Source organism: Rhinatrema bivittatum, chromosome 4 (assembly GCF_901001135.1).
Source record: "Rhinatrema bivittatum chromosome 4, aRhiBiv1.1, whole genome shotgun sequence".
NCBI lineage: Eukaryota > Metazoa > Chordata > Amphibia > Gymnophiona > Rhinatrematidae > Rhinatrema > Rhinatrema bivittatum.
Window position 1 is genome coordinate 410453457 of NC_042618.1, and position 23297 is coordinate 410476753.

Sequence of the window (23297 nt, forward strand, 5' to 3'; positions counted from 1 at the left end):
ACTTGCAGGGCGCCGACCCGGATGTGGACGCAGATGCAACCCTGAATGCGGATCTAGATACGAATAAGGATGATCTGGACCCGGATGAGTACTCTGTGTCGGAGGGTGATAACCCTCGAGTAGTTTGCTTGTTTAAAAAGGAGGAATTGCGTCCCCTCGTTCCACAGGTTTTACTCTGCATATATTTGTAAGGGGCTGAAGGCGCAAGCAACTTCTTGGGCAGAGTGTCAGTTGCTTTCTCCCCAGGAGGTTTGTAGAGCGGCGGTGCGGTCTTTGCTTCACACTTTCACCAGACATTACCATTTGGACGTGCGCACCCAGCAGGATGCTTCTTTTGGTGACAGTGTGTTGCACGCGGTTCCTGCCCAGTTTAGGAGTGCTTGGGTACATCCCACTTGTCTGCACTGATCTGGGTATGTACAGGAAAGGAAAATTGGTTCTTACCTGCTAATTTTCGTTCCTGTAATACCACAGATCAGTCCAGAGACCCTCCCCATCGCTGCCAAAAAACTGTTTCCTGATAGTCATCGTAAATATAGTTGGAAGAATTTTTGTACTTAATATTTCTGTTTCTGGAGATGACAGAGACTCCAGGGCAGGGGGTTCCAGCAATGCTTTACTTGTTCGCCCTAGGTGGGGTTTTTGTAGTTTCTACTTCTTTGGCTTGGGTACAGTTCAATACTGAGGGACTGCAGGTGGCACTTGCGGTTACATAGCAGTGCCTCAAGGTTTTGTTCTTTGTCTCCATCTGCTGCTAGGGATGCATAACCCCACTTGTCTGGACTGATCTGTGGTATTACAGGAACGAAAATGAGCAGGTAAGAACCAATTTTCCTATATCCAGGAAGACTCTCTCTTGCTGTCCTTTCTTGACTGCCAGAGGAGTGCAGCGCAGTAATCTTCTCTCCCCTTCGCTTTATATTCCTTACAGATTCATGCCTCTCAGTCCCAGAATGCCACTCTGCACTATGAATTCCTGGTCCCCTGCCTTTGTATTGAGGTGCGTGTTATTTATTTATAAAATGTAATATACCGTAGTTTAGAGAGGTTACATCACAACGGTTTACAGTGTCATAAAAATAAACATAAAACAATACCTTAAAAGCCAAGAAAACTTAAGAGCAATTCTTAACTATGAGATACACCTCAAATCATAAAAGCATGTTTGTACAAATAATATATCCAAAAGCAACAAGTGTCCTGGTACTAAATTTTAAATAGCACCTAATACGCCAAACTACTTATGTATGACCCTCTATTCACGGGCAGACATTGTCAGTACTGCTCGTTTTGCATAGGGGTTACTAAACCTTTAATCAAATATAATTTTTTTGTTGATTTTCAAAAATTTTTAAGCAATTGCAATCGAGAATAAAAAAACGGATACTTATCCGCACTCGGAACCCAAACCCTTTTTTTTTTTTTTTTTTTTTTTCTTATGTATGACCCTCTATTCACGGGCAGACATTGTCAGTACTGCTCGTTTTGCATAGGGGTCACTAAACCTTTAATCAAATATAATTTTTTTGTTGATTTTCAAAAATTTTTAAGCAATTGCAATCGAGAATAAAAAAACGGATACTTATCCGCACTCGGAACCCAAACCCGACATGGCCATGTTTCGGACTTCTGTCCTGCTTCAGGGGAAAATATTCAAAAAGCCAATTCAGGTGGTAGAAAACATCTTCTTCTTTCGGCGAATTAAGATGTTTTCTACCACCTGAATTGGCTTTTTGAATATTTTCCCCTGAAGCAGGACAGAAGTCCGAAACATGGCCATGTCGGGTTTGGGTTCCGAGTGCGGATAAGTATCCGTTTTTTTATTCTCGATTGCAATTGCTTAAAAATTTTTGAAAATCAACAAAAAAATTATATTTGATTAAAGGTTTAGTGACCCCTATGCAAAACGAGCAGTACTGACAATGTCTGCCCGTGAATAGAGGGTCATACATAAGAAAAAAAAAAAAAAAAAAAAAAAAAAAAGGGTTTGGGTTCCGAGTGCGGATAAGTATCCGTTTTTTTATTCTTGATTGCAATTGCTTAAAAATTTTTGAAAATCAACAAAAAAATTATATTTGATTAAAGGTTTAGTAACCCCTATGCAAAACGAGCAGTACTGACAATGTCTGCCCGTGAATAGAGGGTCATACATAAGTAGTTTGGCGTATTAGGTGCTATTTAAAATTTAGTACCAGGACACTTGTTGCTTTTGGATTGTTTACATTGGTGTGTACTGGAATACACCGTTGGTGTGTGTGGGTTTTTTTGGTGTGATTGTACAAATAATATAACAATGCATCAAATGTAAAATTAAATAGTTTAAAAAAACTGAGAAAAGGCAAGACAACAAAACCTAATCCTAAACATAAAGTTGTAACTGGATACACCATCTACTTTTGCTGGTTGAATTCCTCATAGGCTTTACGGAAAAGCCAAGTTTTTAGGTCTTTTTTAAAATATTTTATCATTCTGCTGCAATCTGATATTTTCAGGAAGTTCATTCCATATCTTTGGTCCTGCGAGGGATATCGCCCTATTTCTGACCTGCATTAGTTGTGCCGATTTAACTGAAGGAATGGATAGAAGAGCTTTGTTACCTGACCTTAGATTTCTTTGGGGGGTATGTAATCTGATAGCGGCATTAAGCCATTCAGTGCCTTCGCCAGTTATTGTTCTGTGTAGTATACAGAGAGTTTTGTATTCTATACGATATTGTATGGGGAGCCAATGTAGCAAGATCAAAACTGGTGTAATGTGATCATATTTTTTTGTGTTGGTTAGTAGACGAGCTGCTGTGTTTTGAAGAATTTGTAGGGGTCTAAATGTGTCTTTTGGTAATCCTAAGAATAGAGAATTACAGTAATCAATACTGGAGAACAGTAAAATTTGAAGAACTGTTATGAAATTATTTTGGTCCAATAAGGGTTTTAACCATTTAAGAGTTTGTAACTTATGATAGCCTTCTTTAAGTTTCAAATTGATGTGTTTATTTAGATTGAGTTCAGAGACAATTATCACCCCTAAATTTCGTGCATGACATCTAAATTCAATATTCGTCTTCTTGTCTTCTAATGTCAAAAATAAGGGTTTGTTATTGCTGGTTCTCTGATCTAGGAATATAATTTCAGTTTTCTCAACATTTAGACTCAATTTCATACTGTTTAATAGCTTTTTAATCATTGCTAGATACATCGCTGTCAGTTTAAGAGTTTCGTCTATTGAATTCGTTATAGGAATAAGAATTTGCACGTCATCAGCATAAACGTAGTGCGTGAAGCCAAGCCCACTGAGAAAATGGCAGCTAGGGATCATATATATATTATAAAGAGTAGCTGATAATGAGGAACCCTGTGGGACTCCCATATCTAATTTAATTTTTTTTGGAAATGGTGTTATTAATTTTTATCTGAAAGAACCGATTAGAAATATATGATTCAAACCATTTATGTGTACGTTCTGTTATCCCAATTTCTCTGACTGTCTAGAAGGATGGAATGATTTACCATATCAAATGCTGTTGACAAGTCTAGCAGCACCAAGAAATAATTTTGTCCATTATCAAAACCTCTTGAAATCGTATCGTTTAAAGCAAGTAAAAGGGTCTCTGTACTGTAGTGTTTTCTAAAACCAAACTGAGTGGGATATAAGATGTTATTATTTTCCAGGTGTTCCGAGAGTTGTGTTTGCACTATTTTCTCTGTGATTTTTGCTAAGAAGGAGAGGTTGGATATCGGTCTGTAATTATTAAATTCTAGGGGATCAAGCATTGGCTTTTTTAAAATTGGTTTTACAATTGCACTTTTTAGTAACTGAGGATAGTTATCCTCTTGAAGGGATAAATTAATAATTTTTGTGATGGGGGTTGAAATATCATCAACCACATTTTTTAAAGTGATGATGGGAATACTATCAATCGGATGAGATGCCGGATTCATATTTCTAATGAGTTTGTTAATTTCATCAGGGGAAACAGTATCAAAATTCGTCCATTAGTTAAGTCCCTCATACTCAAATTAATAGAGCAGTTGCTAGTGGTATCAATTCCTATAGTTAATTTTTCCACTTTTTGCTTGAAAAATTTACCTATATCGTTGCATTTGGATTCAGGTAAAGTATAATTAACGTGGTCAAGATTGTTAGTGAGGGTTTTAATAGTATTGAAAAGTGTTCTAGTGTTATGGAGGTAATTTTGGATTTTTTTGCTGTAAAATTGTTTTTTTTTATTGTGATCAGTTTTTTGTAGTAAGCAAGACAGCTTCTGTATGCTGATAAGTTGGGGATGATTGGAAATTTCCTCCAGTGTTTTTCTTTTTTTCTCAGGGTTTTCTTAACTGTTCTAATTTCTGTACTATACCAGGGTTTATGATTGCTGTGCGAGGTTTTTACTGTTTTGATCAGGACAGGGCTTAATTTATCTGCTATGTCTTTCAGGGTATCAGTGCAAGTCTGTGTGACATGCTCAGGATCTGAAAAATCTATGGGGCAGATTTTAAATTTTACGTGCGGGGGATACATTTGTGCGCGCTACCTGGCACGCACAAATGTACACCCGATTTTATAACATGCGCACATAACCCTTTGAAAATCTACCCCTATATGTTCATTGATGTGTTCAATTTCGCTTAACAGATCTTCCGTTTTGTTTTGGTGGACAATAGGAAAACGTTTTATTTTGACTGTTTTTGATAGTAGATATTGCAGAAAAAGTGGATGATGATTGAATTAGGAAATGGTCAGACCAAGGTACTTGTGTATATATTATGTTTGATGTGCTATCCATTTTGAAACTTGTAAAGATTAGAGCTAATGTATGCCATGCCTTATGTGTCGGCTCAGTTGTAATGAGTTCAAAGCCTAAAGCAGCTAATGATTCAACGAGAGTATTACAGGTTGCAGACCTCGGGTATACATTTATATGCAGATTGAAATCTCCTAGGATAATTGCAGGTTTTCTAGGTTCCAGTTCATTGACAAATAGCTCTATAATAGGAGAAATATTGTGTTCTAATAAATCAGGTGGACAATACAGTAAACAGATTTGCAACAAGTTAGAATTAAAAAAGGCTACTTCATAAGGTTGTGCAAGTTTGTAGGTCTTAATTTTAATCCTAATTCTTTTTTGGCGATCAACATTAAACCACTTCCTTTCCTATTTGGACGGGGAATTGAAAATATAGCATAATCAGGTGGTGCGATTTGATTACCGTAATTAATACTGTGTCTGTCTTTTTTAGTCTCTGTTAGAGCAAAAATAGTAGGTTTCATTTGTTCCAATAGGTCTGATATAATTACAGTATTTTTGTTAGTGATTGCATATTAATGAGCATTAATATTCATAAAAATCAGTTATTTACCATAATGGAGGTTTTTGCTTGGATGTTAGTTAAGACTCTGTTGCATGGTTTCCTGATGCTTTTTCTTGAATTCATTATCAACTTACTTGTATAGTTGGTTTGGTAATTTCTTCTGTTTGTACATACCAGGATAATAGAAAAATTATTGTCAGCCATTGTGAGGCATAAACTGTAACAGGATGCAAAGGGGCACACTAAGGGGCAGGCCCCTTAGTCTTGCTCCTTTGGCACCGAAGCCTGGTGCGCGGCGCCTTCAGCCCAACGCTCGAGCTTATGACCCCCCCGGAGCCCTTGATGACATCAGGTGGGAGGAGTTACAACCCTGCAGATGGTGGGTGCAGGTTCACTGTGAAAACCTTCTCTCCATTGGGCACTGTGCAGCCTTGAGCAAGGCGCTTTCATCTCTTTTGTACTCAGACATGAATTGTAAGCTCTTCAGGATGAGGACCTTATAATCTTGCAATTTACTGTATAACCAGAAACCTTTTTTTTTTTTTTAAATGCTATATATGTTGTATGCAGTTTGCTGATGTAATGTTGTAAGCCACCCTCAGTCTTTCATTAGAGTAAGATGACATATAAATAAAAAGTGTAGTGTAACTTAAAAGCAAGAGAGGTCCAAATATATTGCAGCAGAGACAAGACAGAAATCATATCCCTTCCTTGTACCAATATTTAATTGTCTTTAAACCTAACCTTAATTATTAAATTTTCAATGAGAGAGAGAGAGAGAGCCATCAACAGAAAGCCTTTTAAGGTTTTTCTATTCTAATTAGTATCCTTTGCGTATGTGTACATATATAGTATGGGGCGGATTTTAAAAGGCACGCGAATAGCCTACTTTTGTTTGCGCTCCAGGCGCAAACAAAAGTACGCTGGATTTTAGTAGATACGCGCGGAGCCGCGCGTATCTGCTAAAAACCTGGATCGGCGCGCGCAAGGCTATGGATTTTGTATAGCCGGCGCGCGCCGAGCCGCGCAGCCTACCCCCGTTCCCTCCAAGGCCGCTCCGAAATCGGAGCGGCCTCGGAGGGAACTTTCCTTTGCCCTCCCCTCACCTTCCCCTCCCTTCCCCTACCTAACCCACTCGCCCAGCCCTGTCTAAACCCCCCCCTACCTTTGTCGGGGGATTTAAACCTCCCGGAGGGAGGCGTAAATCCCCGCGCGCCAGCGGGCCTCCTGCGCACCGGGCCGCGACCTGGGGGCGGGTACGGAGGGCGCGGCCACGCCCCCGGACCGCCCCGGGCCGTAGCCACGCCCCCGTACCCGCCCCCAAAACGCTGCCGACACGCCCCCGAAACGCCGCGACGACCGGGCCTGCCCCCCGACACGCCCCCGACACGCCCCCCTCGGAGAACCCCGGGACTTACGCGAGTCCCGGGGCTCTGCGCGCGCCGGGAGGCCTATGTAAAATAGGCTTCCCGGCGCGCAGGGCCCTGCTCACGTAAATCCGCCCGGTTTTGGGCGGATTTACGCGAGCAGGGCTCTGAAAATCCGCCCCTATGTATATAGTAATCCCAGCTTTAGGGCACATACGGTGCAACCAGCTACTCGTGAAAGAATGTCCAAATCTTTTCACTGGCCACTGGGTTCTCTAGTAAGTTGGTTAAACTGATTGATGGTGACACTTTTGCTAATTTATTTAAACACAAAGAGGCCAATATTCAATAGGCCAATTAGTGGACAAGTTATCTAGCTAAAGTTAGCCAGATAACTTGTCCCGTATATTCAGCGGTATGAATATAGTCGTGTAAGTTATTTAGTTATCCGCCAGGCTCCCTGTTCTGATTATTGCTAAATGTGAAGATTGGCCTGCCCTCACCCACCCGCAGGGAAGATATCTAGCACTGGCCGCCCTTTCACCCCTGACTCCCCCCCCCCCCCCCCCCCCCCCCATTAATACCTTCTTTTTTTCCTGCCGAGAGTGAGGGACCCTCTGCCCCACTCCTAGCACCTTCAGTGCTGCTCTAACAGAGGCAGTGCAGGAAGTATAGGTTTACGTTCAAGCTTATGCTTCCAGCACTGCCTCTGTTAGAGCAGCGCTGAATGTGCTATTTCTGACAGCGCTGCTTAGCCAGATATCTTTTAAATATATCCAGTTCCCTGTACGTACCAGGATCAGTCTAGGACACCTGGGTTGTGACTCCGCACCAGTAGATGGAGACAGACTAAAACTTGTGGGCGGAGCCATATATGCCCCTGTGCCAGTCACAGCCCCTCAGTCTTACTCTGTCTCCAGTAGGTGGTGCAGGTCTAGTCACAGCCTCTGAGTGGCCTGAGGACTGATAGTTAGTTTAGTCAGGGTCATTCTGGTTTTATTGGTTTCAGTCTTTTGGCTTTGGTTATTTAAAAAAAAAAAAAAAAAGAAAAAGGCAAATTTACAAGTGAGAAGAGGAAGCTGTCCGTGCTGCCTCCCAGGGGGGTGGGAAGGTTCGGAGGGGACCATCCCCCCCTGGTTGAGGCCGCTGCTGAGGGTCGAGGACCTGGCCTACCACAGGCAGCAGCGTAGGGGGTGACACCGGGGAGCCCGGTTCACTCACCCCCAACAGAAGCAGAAGACCCAGGACCCTGGACAGCGGCAGGTTTGAGTACAAAAAAAAATAAATAAAAATTGTACTTTTATTTTTTCTTGTGCGGCTCTCCGTTTTCTTCGCCGGTGGGGGTGTTTTCTCGGCTCGGTGAGGGACGGGGAGTGTTTTCGGCGGTAGGATTTTGTTTTTGGAATTTCTGATTTGTTAGTTCGCCGCCTGCCGCGACCGCGTGGATGCCGAGGGGTTCGGTTGCCGCGCTTGCGGCTCGGCGCGTGGCTCTCACGAGAGGGGATTTGCCCTGCCTGTGTTCCGGGCGGGAGGGAACGTCCGGGACAGACAGGGGGGGGTCGATTCCGGTCGGCACGGTCGCCCTCACGCGATTTGGCAGTTCCTGTCATACCGGCTGACCCCTTCCCGCTCAGCGCGGGAGCGGCGGCCATCTTGGGGTCAGCCCGCGAAATTGGGCGCGAATCGACAGGGAATCCCAACATACCTCCCGCGTTGCCTCCTCGGCACAGGCCTTCGAAGGGGGGTCCTCCGGGGGGGGCTGTCTCCCCGGGGGAGGCTAGCGCGGAGGGGACCTCCTCGGTTTTGGGGTTCTCGGTTTTGGCCGTTTTCGCGCTCCCACTGCGCAAGGTACTCAAGGGCAGGGCCCGCAGGCGCCAGGAACAGCATGGCCACCCTAAGGGGGATGGCCCACGGCAGGAGAAATCCGGGGTCCTTGTTTTCGGCCGTTTTCGCGCTCCTGCTGCGCACGTTACTCAAGTACAAGGGCCGCAGGCGCAAGGAGAAGCATGGCCTCCCTCAGGGGGATGGCCCCCGGAAGAAGGAATCCCAGGTGGGCCCAGATCTCTCCCCGGCTCCAGCAAAGGGAATGCGACCACCGAGAGGGGTCCCGCAGGATACGGACTCTGCGTCCACCTCACAGGATGCGGTGGATACGCCCGGGGAGCCCCTGGGTGGGGCCGATGGAGCGTCCGGGGACAGTTCTGCCCTGACTGGTCCGGTCAACAAATCAAACCAGTTATGTGGATGGCCCTACGCTGGTTCGGTGTTACGCAGAGATGAACTGTCCCCGCTTATCCCGGCTATCCTCAACGACCTAGGGGTGGATGCCCCACCGACAGTTTCGCGCCCTGGAGCAAACTTGGACCCAGTCCTGCTGGGGCTCACTGGTCCAGCGGTGGCTTCACATTCCGTTCTCGGCGTCAGAAGGAATGGGATACTCCAGAGCTGGGTCTGACGGGGACCAAGGCAAGGGACAAGCTTTATCCGCTGCCAGAGGACGCACTGGAGCTTCTACGGCTTCCGAAGCTAGATGCGGCGGTGTCGGCAGTAACAAAGAGTTCAATCTTCGAAGTTTCAGCGTGGAGGGGTCCGAGCTGCCATCTGTAGTAACTACGCCATGCGGGCTAGTTGCGCTGGGCCCAAGTTCTACAGGCGACTGCAGGTTTTTTCGGCTCAAGACGCCACGCAGGTGGATCGTCCGGAGGCTGCCATCGCTTATAGTACGGATGCCCTCTATGATCTACTGCGTACTTCGGCTAGTTCCATGGTCGCTGCTGTTTCGGCTCATCGATTTGCTTTGGCTTCACAACGGGGCAGTGGATGGATCCTCCAAGGCTCTCCTCGGGGCACGGCCCTTCAGGGGAAAGCTATTATTCGGTTAAGAGTTGGATGATTGAGGTTTCCCTGGATGAGAACCGGGTTTTTTTCAAGCTCCCAGAAGACAGGTCCATAACTCGGTCCCCCTATTCTGCTAGGTCCCGCTTCCACGGTTGAAAGAGATCTCGTCCCCAGTGGTCCTCTGGGCCTCCTGATCGCTCAACGTCTTCACTGGCCTCCTCGTGGCCACAGTCCTTCCAGGGGGAAGCGTCACGGCAGACAGGGAAGAACCCCGTCCGGCACAGGGCCCAAGGCCTCGCAATTAGATACTGCTGGGCCATTCCTTAAGGCAGCCACCGCCCTTTGTTCCAATCGTGGGGGCGAGGTTGATTTTCGAGGAATAGGCCAACATAACGTCCGACCTGTGGGTCCTCAACGTCTTAGAGAACAGTTACGAGTTAGATTTTGTACGAACTCCGCCGGACAAATTCCTGACGGCGCCCTGCAAAGGTCCATGGATCACGGGGGCGGTGCACCGCGCCCTCCAGCGGGGCACAGGCCGTTATTCCATTTACTTCATCGCCCCGAAGGAGGACGGCATGTCCCGGCCTATTTTGGTTCTCACAGGGGTAAACAAATGGCACCGACCCTCGGACTTGGCCCGAATCAGCTGATCGTCCAAGTAGGGGTGTACCAGGAACCCCTCCAGTCGCGGTTGTGCCGCCACGACTACCATTACCTTCGTAAACGTGCAAGGAGCCCTGGCGAGTCCGAAGGGGAGCACTCGGCATTGGTAGTGCCTGCCTAAGATGCACAATCTGAGGAGTAGCTGGAAGAATGGTGGGATGCTGACATGAAGGGACGCCTCTGGGAGCCCCCAGGAGGCCAGGATTTCGCCTGGCCGCACCGAGGCACTCACTGACCGATTCCTTCCATCTTGAAGGCTGGAACGCGCAGGCATCGCGCACGCAAGCTTCAGTCTAAAGTGCGTTGATTATTGAGTCTTCAGCTGCCGCTGGTTGCGATTATCTGACAGTTCGGGGGTTGATGGTGTCCACCCTGGCGTTGGTTCTTTGGGCTTTGCTCATCTACGCCCAGAAGGTTTCATCTACCGCGTCCGCTCACTGCCCAGGCGAGGGCCAGTCTTCATGGGTGGCTTGATTTGGACCATCTCACTTGCAGTATATCCCTGCTGGTTCCCCACTGGACAGTGGTGACGACGGATACCAGCCTCTCCGGTTGGGCAGCGGTCTGCCTAAGCAAGTCAGTGCAGGGCCGGTGTTCCTTCGGCCAGTCGCAGTGGTCCATTAACCGTCCAGAAACCTGGGCGGTACACCTGGCTCTGCAGGCCTCCCTTCCTGTGGCCCGGGGGAAGGCGGTCCGCATGTTGTCGGTCAGTGCAACAGTGGTATCGTACATCAATCGCCAAGGGGGGACAAGGAGTCCACTAGAGGCGGAGGAGGCGCAGCTGCTGATGAGCTGGGCAGAGCGCCATCGAGGCTCCATCGCCGCGTCCTACATTGCCGGGGTCGACAATGTTCAACTGGACTTCCTCAGCCGACACCATCCAGACCCCGGGGGAATGGGAGTTGGCGGACGATGCTTTTCCGCCTCGTTTCCGAAAGGTGGGGGGCTGCCCCACATGGATCGGATGGCCACTTGGCACAACGCGAAGGCTCCGCGTTTCTACAGTCTGCGTCATGAACGGGGAGCAGTAGGCGTCGACGCGCTGGTCCTTCCTTGGCGGACGGTTGTGCTCCCCTACGTGTTTTCCCCGTGTGGTCGGCGAGATTCTGCAGCGTATATATTGCACCTGTACCTTGTGATCATAGGGGCACAGGAGTGGCCACGTCGTCCGTGGTTCGCAGTTTTCAGCCGGTTGTTGGTGACGTCTCCCATTCGTCTCCAGGAGTTCGCGGGGCTCCTACATCAGGACCCCGTCTGTCTGGAGGATGCGGATCACTTCTGTCTCGCGGCATGGCTTTTGAGAAGGATCGCCCGCGGAGAAGAGGTTACTCAGATGCAGTGATAGCCATGTTGCTGAGGTACAGGAAGCGGTCTACGTCTCTGGCTTATGTCCGGGTCGGGGCGGTTCTAAGGATTGGTGCGTGCAGCGAGGGGTGGATCCCTTTCCGCTTCGGTCGCAGATATTCTACCATTTCTTCAAGCCGCTCTGGCCACCGGCTTGGCGTGCGGTTCGCTACGGGTCCAGGTGGCGGCGCTTGGATGTTGCGGGGTAAGGTCTGGGGAACCTCCCTGGCTCTTCTTCCGGATATCTCCCGTTTTCTTCGGGGGGCCAAACGTCTCCGTCCTCCATTGCATTCCCCTTGGCCTTCTTGGAACCTCTACTGGGTTCTTCCTCCCTAGGCTCGGCTCTGTTTGAGCCCTGGCAGCGTGCAACTCATAAGGTCCTTCATTTGAAGACGGTGTTTTTGGTGGCGATTGTCTCAGCTCGGCGTGTCTCGGAGTTGCGGGCGCTGTCCTGTAGGGAACCGTTCTTGCGGAGGTCCGATTCCGGAGTCTCCTTTTGGACGATCCCTTCCTTCTTTCCTGAGGTGGTGTCATCTTTTCTTGTGAATCAGTCAGTGGAGTCCTGGCGTTTTCGGGTCGGGGAGTCCGCTGATCCCCCAGTTCAGGAAACTGCAGAAGCTAGATGTGCAGAGGTCTTGTCATTACTTGGAGGTTCCTAATCCGTTCCGGGTAGCCGACCATCTGTTCGTTTTGTTCTCGGGGCCAAAGAAAGGGGCCGCTGCGTCCCGCCCGACGGTCGTGCGTTGGCTTCAGGAGGCCATTGGCTCCGCGTACTTGGTACAGGGTAAGCCGCTTCCGGTGGGTCTGCGGGCTCATTCGACTCATTCCCAGGCCGCATCCTGGGCGGAAGCTTATCAGGTATCGCCTCAAGAGATTGGCAGGGCGGCTCCCTGGAAGTCGATGCATACCCTTATCGGGCGCTACCGGTTGGATGCCCGGGCTCCCGATGCATACCCTTATCGGGCACTACCGGTTGGATGTCCGGGCTCCCGATTCCGGGGGATTGGGAGAGAGGGTACTCCGAGCGGGACTCTCTGCTTCCCACCCTAGGTAAGTTTTGCTCTGGTACATCCCAGGTGTCCTGGACTGATCCTGGTACGTACAGGGAAAGGAAAATTAGTTTCTTACCTGATAATTTTCGTTCCTGTAGTACCAAGGATCAGTCCAGGATCCCGCCCGCAGGGCTTCGCTACAGTAACGGAGAGTCCGCTCATAATTGTTCTTAGTCCTGCTGATCGCTTGTTTAGCTCTTCCGGTTGGGGAGTCCGGTTAGGAGTTTGCTGCTCAGTTTTGGGTTAGAAGTGTATTTTATAGCCAGTTTTGTTGCTTGGTTGCATTGCTACTTTGACATTACGTATGACTGAGGGGCTGTGACTGGCACAGGGGCATATATGGCTCCGCCCACAAGTTTTAGTCTGTCTCCATCTACTGGTGCGGAGTCACAACCCAGGTGTCCTGGACTGATCCTTGGTACTACAGGAACGAAAATTATCAGGTAAGAAACTAATTTTCCTTTGAGTAGCACCTTGATCTGGTCACACGAGGCCAAATAACTTTAGATCAACTCTCAGAAGCAGGTCTAAAGTTATCCGTCTAAGATAGACGGATAACTCAACTCCTCCCTAGACCGCCCCTGGAATGCCCCCCCTGTTTTTTTTAATCCAGCTAAATTATAGCCGGATAAGTGGCTGATTATTCCTATTGTGGTCAGATAACTTTTGAGTTACCTGTCTAAATGGCTTTTAAATATGGACTTCAGAAAAACAGGGTAACAGAATTCAAGCCACAAGTTCCACAGCAAAGTTCACAGAAAGGTAGCACATTGCTAGCCTCAGATAAATCTCATTAGCACTGAGAGTTCCTCTCCTGGCCAAAACCAGTACAGCTCATCTTCAACAGCAATTTCCACTTATCACCATTATGAAGGTAAGACTACAGAGAAGACATTTCATAGATTATATTCTCCTGTCAGCTGTCTCCATGATCCTCCCTCTTAAGGGCATGTACGCCTTTCCCAATCCCTGTTGTGGGTGAAGGGTACCCATTTTATGATCAGGGTCACATTAATTTACTGCCTTTGTGTGTTGGTCTCTTGTCAGCTGCATACTCTGTCAGCTGCATACTCAAAAGCACATTTGCACTACGTTTTTTTAATGGCTTTTGAAAATTGCTACAATAGTATGTTGCATTTACGTGCGTAGCTCTTTGAAAATTACCTCCATTATTTTTCTCATTGTATGTCAAGATGACAATTTTTTTTGTGGGGGAGGGTGTATTTGTACTTCAGAACATTATCCAGCATCCGTACAGGTAAATATCCACATGCAGTATGTTAGTTTGTGTATTTATACATACGCAGTGAATCTGTAGTTGAGTTATGGTGCTTTCCTGGTGATGCGAGGGAAGTTGGGGGAGTGACTCTAGATTTATTACTCCCCTGCTTTATTACTGATGGGCCTTGAACACTAGTTAATAAATCTCACACATTGATGAGTTGCTGCCAGATGCGAACACTGGCCCAGGTTTCTAGGCATAAGTGAGGCAGTGATTGCCCTGCATAACAGAGGCCCAGGGATAAGCGTCATGTTGGAACTCCTGTTGCTGAAGTTTTTGGACACTTTGAGGGTCGATTTTCAAAAACTGCTTCAGTGCTTCATTTAGCTTCCCTAAGTTTTAGGCTCTTTAATTTAGGTAGGTTTTCAACCAGAATTTGGGGTCCTAGGTTTTCAGTTGAAAAAAATGTAGGAAATTAGGGGAAGGAAGTGACATCATCGACCTCTATGGCAGCTTAACTCCGGAGCTCACAACCAGCCAGAGCTATAGTGCGACCTAGACTGCTCAATTCAGCGCTTCCTCCTTCACCAACTAACTTCTGAATTGCTCGGGGAGACGGCGGCAATGGCGGCGAAACGAAAGTCGGTGGACTTTCATCAGTTTTCATACCGGGACCCGGAGACCACGGAGAGTGCGAGGAGTCAAGATGGTGCGGGCCCGGACACGGCTGTGATGGCGGAGGACCCGGAGGACAACTTTCAGATAGCGTCGGAGGAAGCCCCCACGCGTGCCGAATTTAGGGACTGGTTCACCAGCCTCAGGCAAGACCTCAAGGGGTACAAGCAGGAAATAAAAGGCCTGCTAGATGATTTTCATGAAGAATTAATAACACTGGGACACAGGGTGGATGATTTGGATGTCCGCCTGGAAGCTCAAGAGGACGCCTCTGAGCATCTTCAGGACACTTATGCGGCCCTGCAGGAAGACAATATGACTATGAAAACAAAGCTAGCGGATCTGGAAAACAGATCCCGCAGGAGCAATCTCAGATTCAGAGGGCTACATGAAACTTCAGCCAATACAGATTGCGCTACAGGGTGCTGCACAAAGAAATTCTGTATCAATATGTGATGGTAAAGTTGCCGGTCAACATTGTGTACCTGTTACAATTAAGGGGAGGGCCTTTACAGAGGGCTATTTCTCGATGAGGGATGCATGGGTAAATTATTTGCTACCTTAACTAACAGGATAACATGACTGACGTTCGAATCATTTCATTAAAATGTTAAAGGTCTTAACTCCCCCTTTAAGCGACATATGTTTTTCAGAGAACTGGATAACATAAAAGCAGATATTGTATTTGCCCAAGAAACACATTTAAGGGGACGATACGAGGAGTTACTGCGATCCCCCAAATATCCTAAACAATATTTTGCCTTACTGGTAAAGTTACCAAATATGCAGGAGTGGGCAGACTACTCTCTACTAACTCTGTATTTGATTGTCATGCATGTTGTGCAGATCCCTTGGGCAGGTACCTTTTATTACAGATCTCTGTAAACGAGGTTGACTATACGCTGCTTAATTTATATGTGCCAAATACTGACCAAAATGTCTTTCTAGATAAGATTCACTCATTGCTGCCCATGCAGTGCAAAGGCCCATTGAATGTGTGAGGTGACTTTAATCTAGCGAGAACATCAGCCATCGACACATCTAAAGGGAGAGCTGCAGCTCTCCCTTTAGATGTGTCTGGCAAATTGCGAGATCTTATGGTCCATTTGGCAAATTATAGATGTCTGGAGAACGCACTTTCCCACATCGTGCTCGTACACCTTCTACTCCCACACACATGATTCCCACTCTAGGACTGATTATTTCCTAGCAGATAAATCAATCTTTAATAATATTATAAAGTCAGATATCTCCCCAGTGGCATGGACAGATCATGCTGCAGTTTGGATGGACATCTGATTTGACAATTATGACACAGGAATGAGATACTGGAAGCTTAATGATACATTTCTGTCAGATTCTGATTTTACAACTACCTTAGCTGGACATATCAGAGACTTTCTCGATAGGAACACTACAGAGGGCATACCTCCAACAATTGTCTGGGATAGCCTTAAAGCCTACTTAAGAGGCCTCTTAATCTCTAGGGCTACCTTTATTAAGAAGCAAAGAAAGAGGTGGACTTATTACGTTTAAATATACAAACACTGACTAACAAACACCATACTACAAGATCTAGTAAAATTCTGACCCAATTGAATAAGACCAGAGAGGACTTACGGAGACTAGAGTCAGCTAAACTGATCCACATGATGAATATCACCAAACAGACATATTATGAAGGAAGTGACAAGGCGGGCAGAATGCTTGCAAATAAGTTAAAAAAAAAAAAAAAAAAAAAAAAAAAAAAGGCGTCCCTACGAAACAATATATTAAAGATAAAAGATGCCGGGGGGACGATACTCACTGATAATGCAGCTATACGCGCCAGATTCCTCCAATTTTATGAGGAATTATACAGCGTGGACAAGAACATAACCAATGCAACCACAGAACACTATCTCCAGGCTATACCCCTACCAGCTCTTAGAACCGAAATGAAGGCAGAACTAGATAGAGAGATTACAAGCGAGGAGATACTGTCGACTATAAAAGCACTAAAGACTGGAAAATCCCCAGGTTTAGATGGCCTAACTGCTAAATTCTATAAATTATTAGGGCCCCATATTGTTGCTCAACTGCAAAAAGTTTATAATTATCTCCGGGACAAGAGAGCCCTGCATGATAATTCCAATATAGCGGGGATTACTATCTCTGCCAAGCCGGGGCGCGATCCCTCAGCATGTGGATCCTATAGACCCATTTCCCTAATTAATATTGACCTAAAAATCTTAGCGAAAATCCTGGCGAGCCGACTGGATAAGTTCATTGCTCAGCTTATACATCAGGACCAAGCAGGATTTATTCCAGGACGCCTGGCGGGCGACAATGTGTGTAAATTAATTAATCTTATATGGCAAGCCCATTGAGACAAAGTGGACTCCGTTTTTCTCGCCATTGATGCTGAGAAGGCCTTTGATTTAGTGCATTGGCCCTTCCTATTCAGTGCATTGACCAAAATGGGATTTGGGGAACATTTTCGTACTTGGTTAACCAGGTTATATGATCGGCTCAGAGCTTGCATTAAAATAAATGGTGGAAATACCGGTTTGTTCCCAGTCGAACGAGGAACACGACAAGGCTGCCCGTTATCTCCCTTGTTTTTTGCTATATTCCTTGAGCCCTTGGCGATTTCCATTTGCCACCATTTGGGCATTTCAGGCTTTCAGGTAGATTCGCACGTTTTAAAACTATCGTTATATGCAGACGATATTATGTTCACCATAACAGACCCTGATAACTCCCTGACAGCCATAGCACAGATGCTCAGAATGTTTAGTCAGGTTTCAGGATTCAAAGTCAATTGGGAAAAATTGAAGATTCTTAATATAACCTGTAACCCTAATTTGGTAAAATCCCTACAGGCAACACATCCCTTCCGATGGGCAACCTCCAAAATTAAATATCTTGGGGTGTATCTAAGTGCGCACCCCAAAGATTTATACGCGCTCAACTATGCGCCGTTGTTTCATAAACTGCAGCAGGATCTAGAGACATGGTTACATCTCTCCTTTTCGTGGTTAGGCAGAATAGCTGTTTTAAAAATGAACCTCCTACTGCGTCTGCTATACCTATTCCAAACGTTACCAATTGCTATTTCATACCACATCCTGCGAGACTGGCAAAAAAAAATGTTTTGATTTCTATGGAACCATCGCCCGCCATGGGTACATAGGAATACCCTTTACCAATCCAAAACTGAGGGGGGATTGAGTGTGCCGAATATTACCTGGTACTATGTCACTGCACAGCTCCGAGCACTGGTAGAATGGCACACTGGGACTGCAAAGAAACATTGGGTATTAATAGAGCAATCCCAACCGCAACACATGCCTATAGTGGCGCTACCCTGGCAGCCTAGAAAGACATGGAGGGGGTGTTCGACGATGCTGGCTACCACCCACCATACACTAAACGCGTGGGCTAAATGGAAGAAACATTTAGTTGGGGACAGAGTACTTTCCCTTACACATCTGTTTCACAATGTTGATTTCACCCCTTGCCGTCCCTTAACTTCCTTTTCATTATGGAAGGAGAGAGGTATCACTAGACTAGAACATATATGGAAGGAAGGAAGGACATATTTTATCATTTACGGAGTTGAGAGCCCACAGTTACATACCGAATACCGAATTCCTGGCCTATTGGCAGTTACACCACTACTATGGAGGCACTAAATTTCAGAGTGCTTTTAAAGCCACCAGATCTCTGTTTGAAGGATTCTGTTCTATGCCATAGACAGTTAAGGGCCTCATTTCTAAAATTTACCAGCTGTTGAATGCCAGATTGGAAAATAAACCCGCTCATATACGAGCACGGGAGAGGGATTGGCCGGACATTGCTGAAGGGCATGTGTGGTTAGAAGTATTTAGCAACATAGCTAAAACCTCAATATCCGCTGCACTGGTAGAAAATAGCTATAAACTTCTCTATAGGTGGTATCTCTCCCCAGACAGGCTACAAAAATGTAAGACTGGGAACAGTGATAGGTGCTGGAGAGGCTGTCAGGCCAAGGGCACGTTTATTCACATGTGGTGGGCGGGTGACTGCATCATGCCTGTAAGGCAGGGGATTGAGAAATTAGTTTCTGAAATACTTACTATACCAATTTGCTTGCACCTGGATGCTGCACTCTTAAATATGTCTGAGTCTGATCTACCACGGCTGTACCTAAATATTTATCACCCAGATGTGTGTGGCCACGAGAGTGGTGATTGCTAACCATTGGAAGGAAAGAGTAGTGCCATCCATGTCCCAGATACTGTGTAAACTGGACTATATATGTACTTTGAGCAAACTTACTGCAGAACGACTGGGTAACCATAAAAGATTCCATGATATCTGGGCCTTGTACTTAATCTGGCGTAAATCACATGTTTAACAGAACTACAGGACCCAATCTGTAAATTGTAAAGACAAAGTTTATTACAGCAGGGAATTGGATTATAACGCCTCTGATATGTTATACCCCCCCCCCCCAAGTACAAATACACCTTACTTTCCCTGGAAATATGTCAACAAATTATACAGTTACCAATTATGAGTATTGTGTTATACCATTAGGTAGAGTACAAAATGTGCAGAGGGGAGGGGTGGGAAGGGAGGGATAACGATATAACGTGATGTGTCACTTTACCTTAACGGTTATGTTTGTTGAATGTTGTATTCTTGTAAGGTGCGAACATCAATAAAATATTAGTTCAAAAAAAAAATTTAGGAAATTAAAACTTAGGGTTCTAAATAGAGGCCTGCAGTTAATTTGCCTAGCTTTAGGGACCTAAATCACTGCAAAGCACCTAACCTTTCTTCATGTCCTATCTCTGCCCCCATAGATGCCCCCATTTTAGGTGTCTACATTTAGAGATTCAGCCCTTTTCAAAGTGGCTGATTTAGGTGTCTAACTCTCTAAGGCGTAGATTCATCAAAATGATATAAGTAAAGCAGAAACATAGTGCATTAGCATCCTGCGATAAAAAGATGGGCATGGTTAGGGAAATTACTGATATACCACATCGCATATGTAAGTTTTGCAACTCGTGATATTCTATCGTGTTACGCGTCATTTGACATCGCGTGTCATTTTACATCTGGCGTGTTATTTTCTGTGTTTATGTATATACCAGCTTCTTGCAGCTGCCTCTTTGAGGGTGTGTCAGACGTTGGAGAGAGGAGAGAAGAGGTTTGTTGGTTGAAGTTTAGGAGTTTATTGGCGAATATCTGAATGAGTTGTCCTGTTTTGTGGTTTCTTCTCTTTTCCTGTACCTTTGTCTCTTGTCTTTATCTGTGTGTGTAAGTTTTTGTTAGTTTGTCAGTTTGTCCCTTGGTGAAAAGGTGAGGAGTGGTGGTGGAGGAGGAGGAGTGAGGAGCTGGAGAGGATGGAGCATGGAAGGCATGAGGAGAGGAGGGATGAGGAGGGCAGAAGTGGTAGGAGGAGGAGTAAGAGTAGGGACAGGAGGAGAGACAGGAAGGAGGGAAGAGATAGGAGGAGGCAGGAGGGGGAAGGAGCTAGGCAGGTGAGTGTGGCGGGAGGAGGATGGCAGGGTAGGGATAGAAAGAGAAGGTGGGAGGGGAGTTGGCAGGGCAGGTGTAGGATGGGGGGGAGGAAGGCGTGGGAGCGAGAGTGAGGAAAGTGGCAACCCACTCCTCAGGCAGCAGGTCGATCTCATCTTCATGCCTGCAAGTTCAGCATCGAGAACAACAAGCTGCACATCGCCAGGATCCTTGAAAATTACACCCAGATGTTTGGAAACTGGCAGCGAAGACATCCAGGGCAGCCAAGGGCCAGCTACGTTGCACCATCGCCCAGGCCATATCCCAGCACAGCTGAATCAAGAGGACTGGAGAGCAGATGGCCCACCTCTACCAGACGGCAAGGCGAATTTGAAAACCAAGGTGGCAAGCTGGAACCAATATCAGTGCCAGACATGAGGGAGAACCCTTGCCCAATAGTCCTGAGGCCAATGGAGGGGCACCTGATTCAATGGCTGGGACTGGACGTGTTTGAGGGGGATGGACGAGGCCTTGGTCACGACGCGAGTCAGGACAGGTAAGTTCACACCACCTGTAAATGTCAAATCTGCTACAGCTGTCCACATTTTTGGACATAAGATGCTGACGTTGCTTGATGCAAAGTGCACATCTTATGCCAAACAGTACATGAGCACTTCTTAGCATTCATACTTACATAGTCGTCTTTCATTCCACAGCTTTCACCCAGGGACCAACAGCACAGCCCCAGGTCTCAGCACAGCCTTTCAACTGGATGCTTAGACCCAGTGGAGCAAGGAAGAAGAGAAGCAGAAGTCATCAGAACAGCAGCAGCTACTACAACCCCTTAGCTCACCCCAATCCCTCGACACCAGCCTAAACCTCTCCAGCTTTATGGAGGGGACATCCCTGCCATGGGAGGAAATTGCCCAGTCTCCACTAGCCTTCAGCATGCCACATCACCAATGAGATGCAGCAGAGAGACAGCCAGCTCAGCCCAGTACTACTACTACTACTACTACTACTTAACATTTCTATAGCGCTACACAACATACGCAGTGCTGTACAAACATACAAAAGGTCCCTGCTCAATAGAGCTTACAATCTAATAAGACAAACATACAGGACAAGAGACTTGGTTAAAAGAAAAGAAAGTTAGTCAAGACTAAAAGCAGACAGCCGGGCACAAGATTTAAAAGTGGTTTCAAAAAAGTGAGTCTTTAGATGGATTTAAACTTGGCAAGAGAGGGAGCATGACATCAGTTCAGAAAGCACACGGCGCAGTTCAGAAAGCACACGGCGCAGCCAGGGGGAAAGCATGGAGTCTAGAATTGGCAGTAGTGAAGGGCAAGGCTAGGGCTGACTTATCAGATGAGCGGAGTGCACGAGGAGGGGTATAGGGAGAGATAAGAGAGGAGAGGCAGTGAGGTGCTGCAGAGTGAAGGCATTTGTAGGTGAGAAAGAGGAGCTTGAACTGTATGCGGGAGCAGATAGGGAGCCGATGCATAGAAACTTTGGCGAAAGATAAGTTGCTCAGCTGAATTTAGGACAGATTGCAGTGGAGAGAGATGGCTTGTGGGGAGACCTGTGAGGAGCAGGTTGCAATAGTCTAAGCAGGAGAGAGAGTGGATAAGGGTTCTGGTAGTGTGTTCAGCACAGCCCAGCCATGCCAGCTTTGGATCCACAGACAGTGCCTCAGCCACCCCCAATCACAATACCTGCAGCTGCAGCAGCACTGGATTGCACAGTCCAGGACACACTCGCCTGCATCGAGAGGAGGCATGGGCTGCACCTGCACCATATCCGGGCAGAGATGTTCCGCTTGAGGAGGGCTCAGGTCGCCCACACTTAGGCTGTGTAGCAGCAGATAGTCTTTACAGAGAGCCTAACCACCATCTCCACATCCAATAAACAATCTGACCACAGCAGTCACCCAACTCATTCAACGTTTGTCAGAGTCTGCACCCATGCCATCCTCATCCTCCCAGGATTCCACGCCTTGCAGCAGTCCCTGGCTTTCAGGACAGCCCAAGGGTAGGCCCCACAAAGAAATGCTACCTCCAAACACCAAAAAAGCCCATGAGGCACACAGTTGTAAATGCTCCAAAAATTCACTCAAAGATGACTTGTCCAAATAAGCCAGGCTGGTCTTCTGTATAGAGTTCCTGTGCCAGCTAGATGGAAGAAGCCTGCTGGGCCTGTCATGACTACAGAGTTCCGGTGCTGGCTTGCTGATGTGGATGTTCTACTGTCTGCCTGTGTTGTCCTGCTGCTTACTTGTTATGCCCATCTCTATGCTCTGCCCATAGTGCTGCCTCCTTGATGTGGACTCCAGTCACGGTCTTGCTGGTGTCTTTTCTTATCATGTCTCATCTCCTGCTTCTGCTGCTTGTTTCTCTTCTCATCTCAACCTTCTGCTGCCTCCATGCTGGTGTCTCTTCTTATCTCATCCTCCTGGGGCTCCTGCCTCCATGCTGTGCTCTCCAGTCTTGGTCCTGCTGCCTTCTCTGGTATGGTTCTGTTGCCTCCATACTGCACATTCCAGTCCTGGTTCTGTTGCCTCCATACTGTGCTCTCCAGTCCTGGTCCTGCTGCCTCCATGCTGCCTTCTCCGGTCCTGGTCCTGCTGTCTGCTGCTTGAACTTTGCCTCATGGCATGGACTGTCTGGGCCTTCTCTTGAACTTTGCTGCCATGACCCTTAGGCTGTCCCATTTGAGTGCACTCTTTCAACATGGACTATTTGGGCCTACTTTTGCCATCACAGTTGTGCTGGCATCAGCTTTAACATTAGTGAGCTGTACTATAGCTATTGAGTTTCCTCTTCTGTCTTCTAGGTTCTTTTGCATGAATTTGCTAAAGGATAAGATAATACTGTATGTCATGTTGCTGTTTGTAATAATGTATGCACATGTTTCCAATAAATGTTGTCATTTCAGTTACAATGTCATGTGCTCTTTGATATCTTGTCCTTGCAGAATGCGATTACCAAAGACGTTGAATTGCTTTGATTCTGGTGACTAAAAATATTTAATAAAGTGCTCACATGCTTTGAAACGTCACTTTCTAGTTGTGTCTTTTCATTGTATGGTTTTTGTCTTAAGGGTTCACTAGGTTAAAGGTTTGGGACCCATATAACCTTGTATGCTAGAGTGCCATTGGCCATTCCAACTAGGTACATTTCTCACATGCAAGACCATATGGCCTAGGCCATAAAACTGAAAGCTCATTGTATGCTCCCAAGGAAGACAACAAGAGAAAACAGGAAACTCCTTACTGTGGAGCTTTGCATGTGGCTCGTGTTGCCTTCTCTAGAGAGCATACTCTTAGCTAAGATTTGGG

The 23297-nt window shown here is 46.7% G+C and overlaps 1 protein-coding gene across 3 annotated transcripts in view; it reads left to right on the top strand.

Moving 5' to 3' along the window:
* The window catches only part of IL17RE (interleukin 17 receptor E), a 102764-nt gene that overhangs the window by 52270 nt on the left and 27197 nt on the right, over window positions 1-23297 (top strand). For all 3 annotated transcript variants that reach the window (XM_029601176.1, XM_029601174.1, XM_029601175.1), the window contains exon 7: window positions 932-1000. In XM_029601176.1, the coding sequence (XP_029457036.1) occupies window positions 932-1000 (69 nt within the window). The remainder of the gene's footprint in view (window positions 1-931; window positions 1001-23297) is intronic.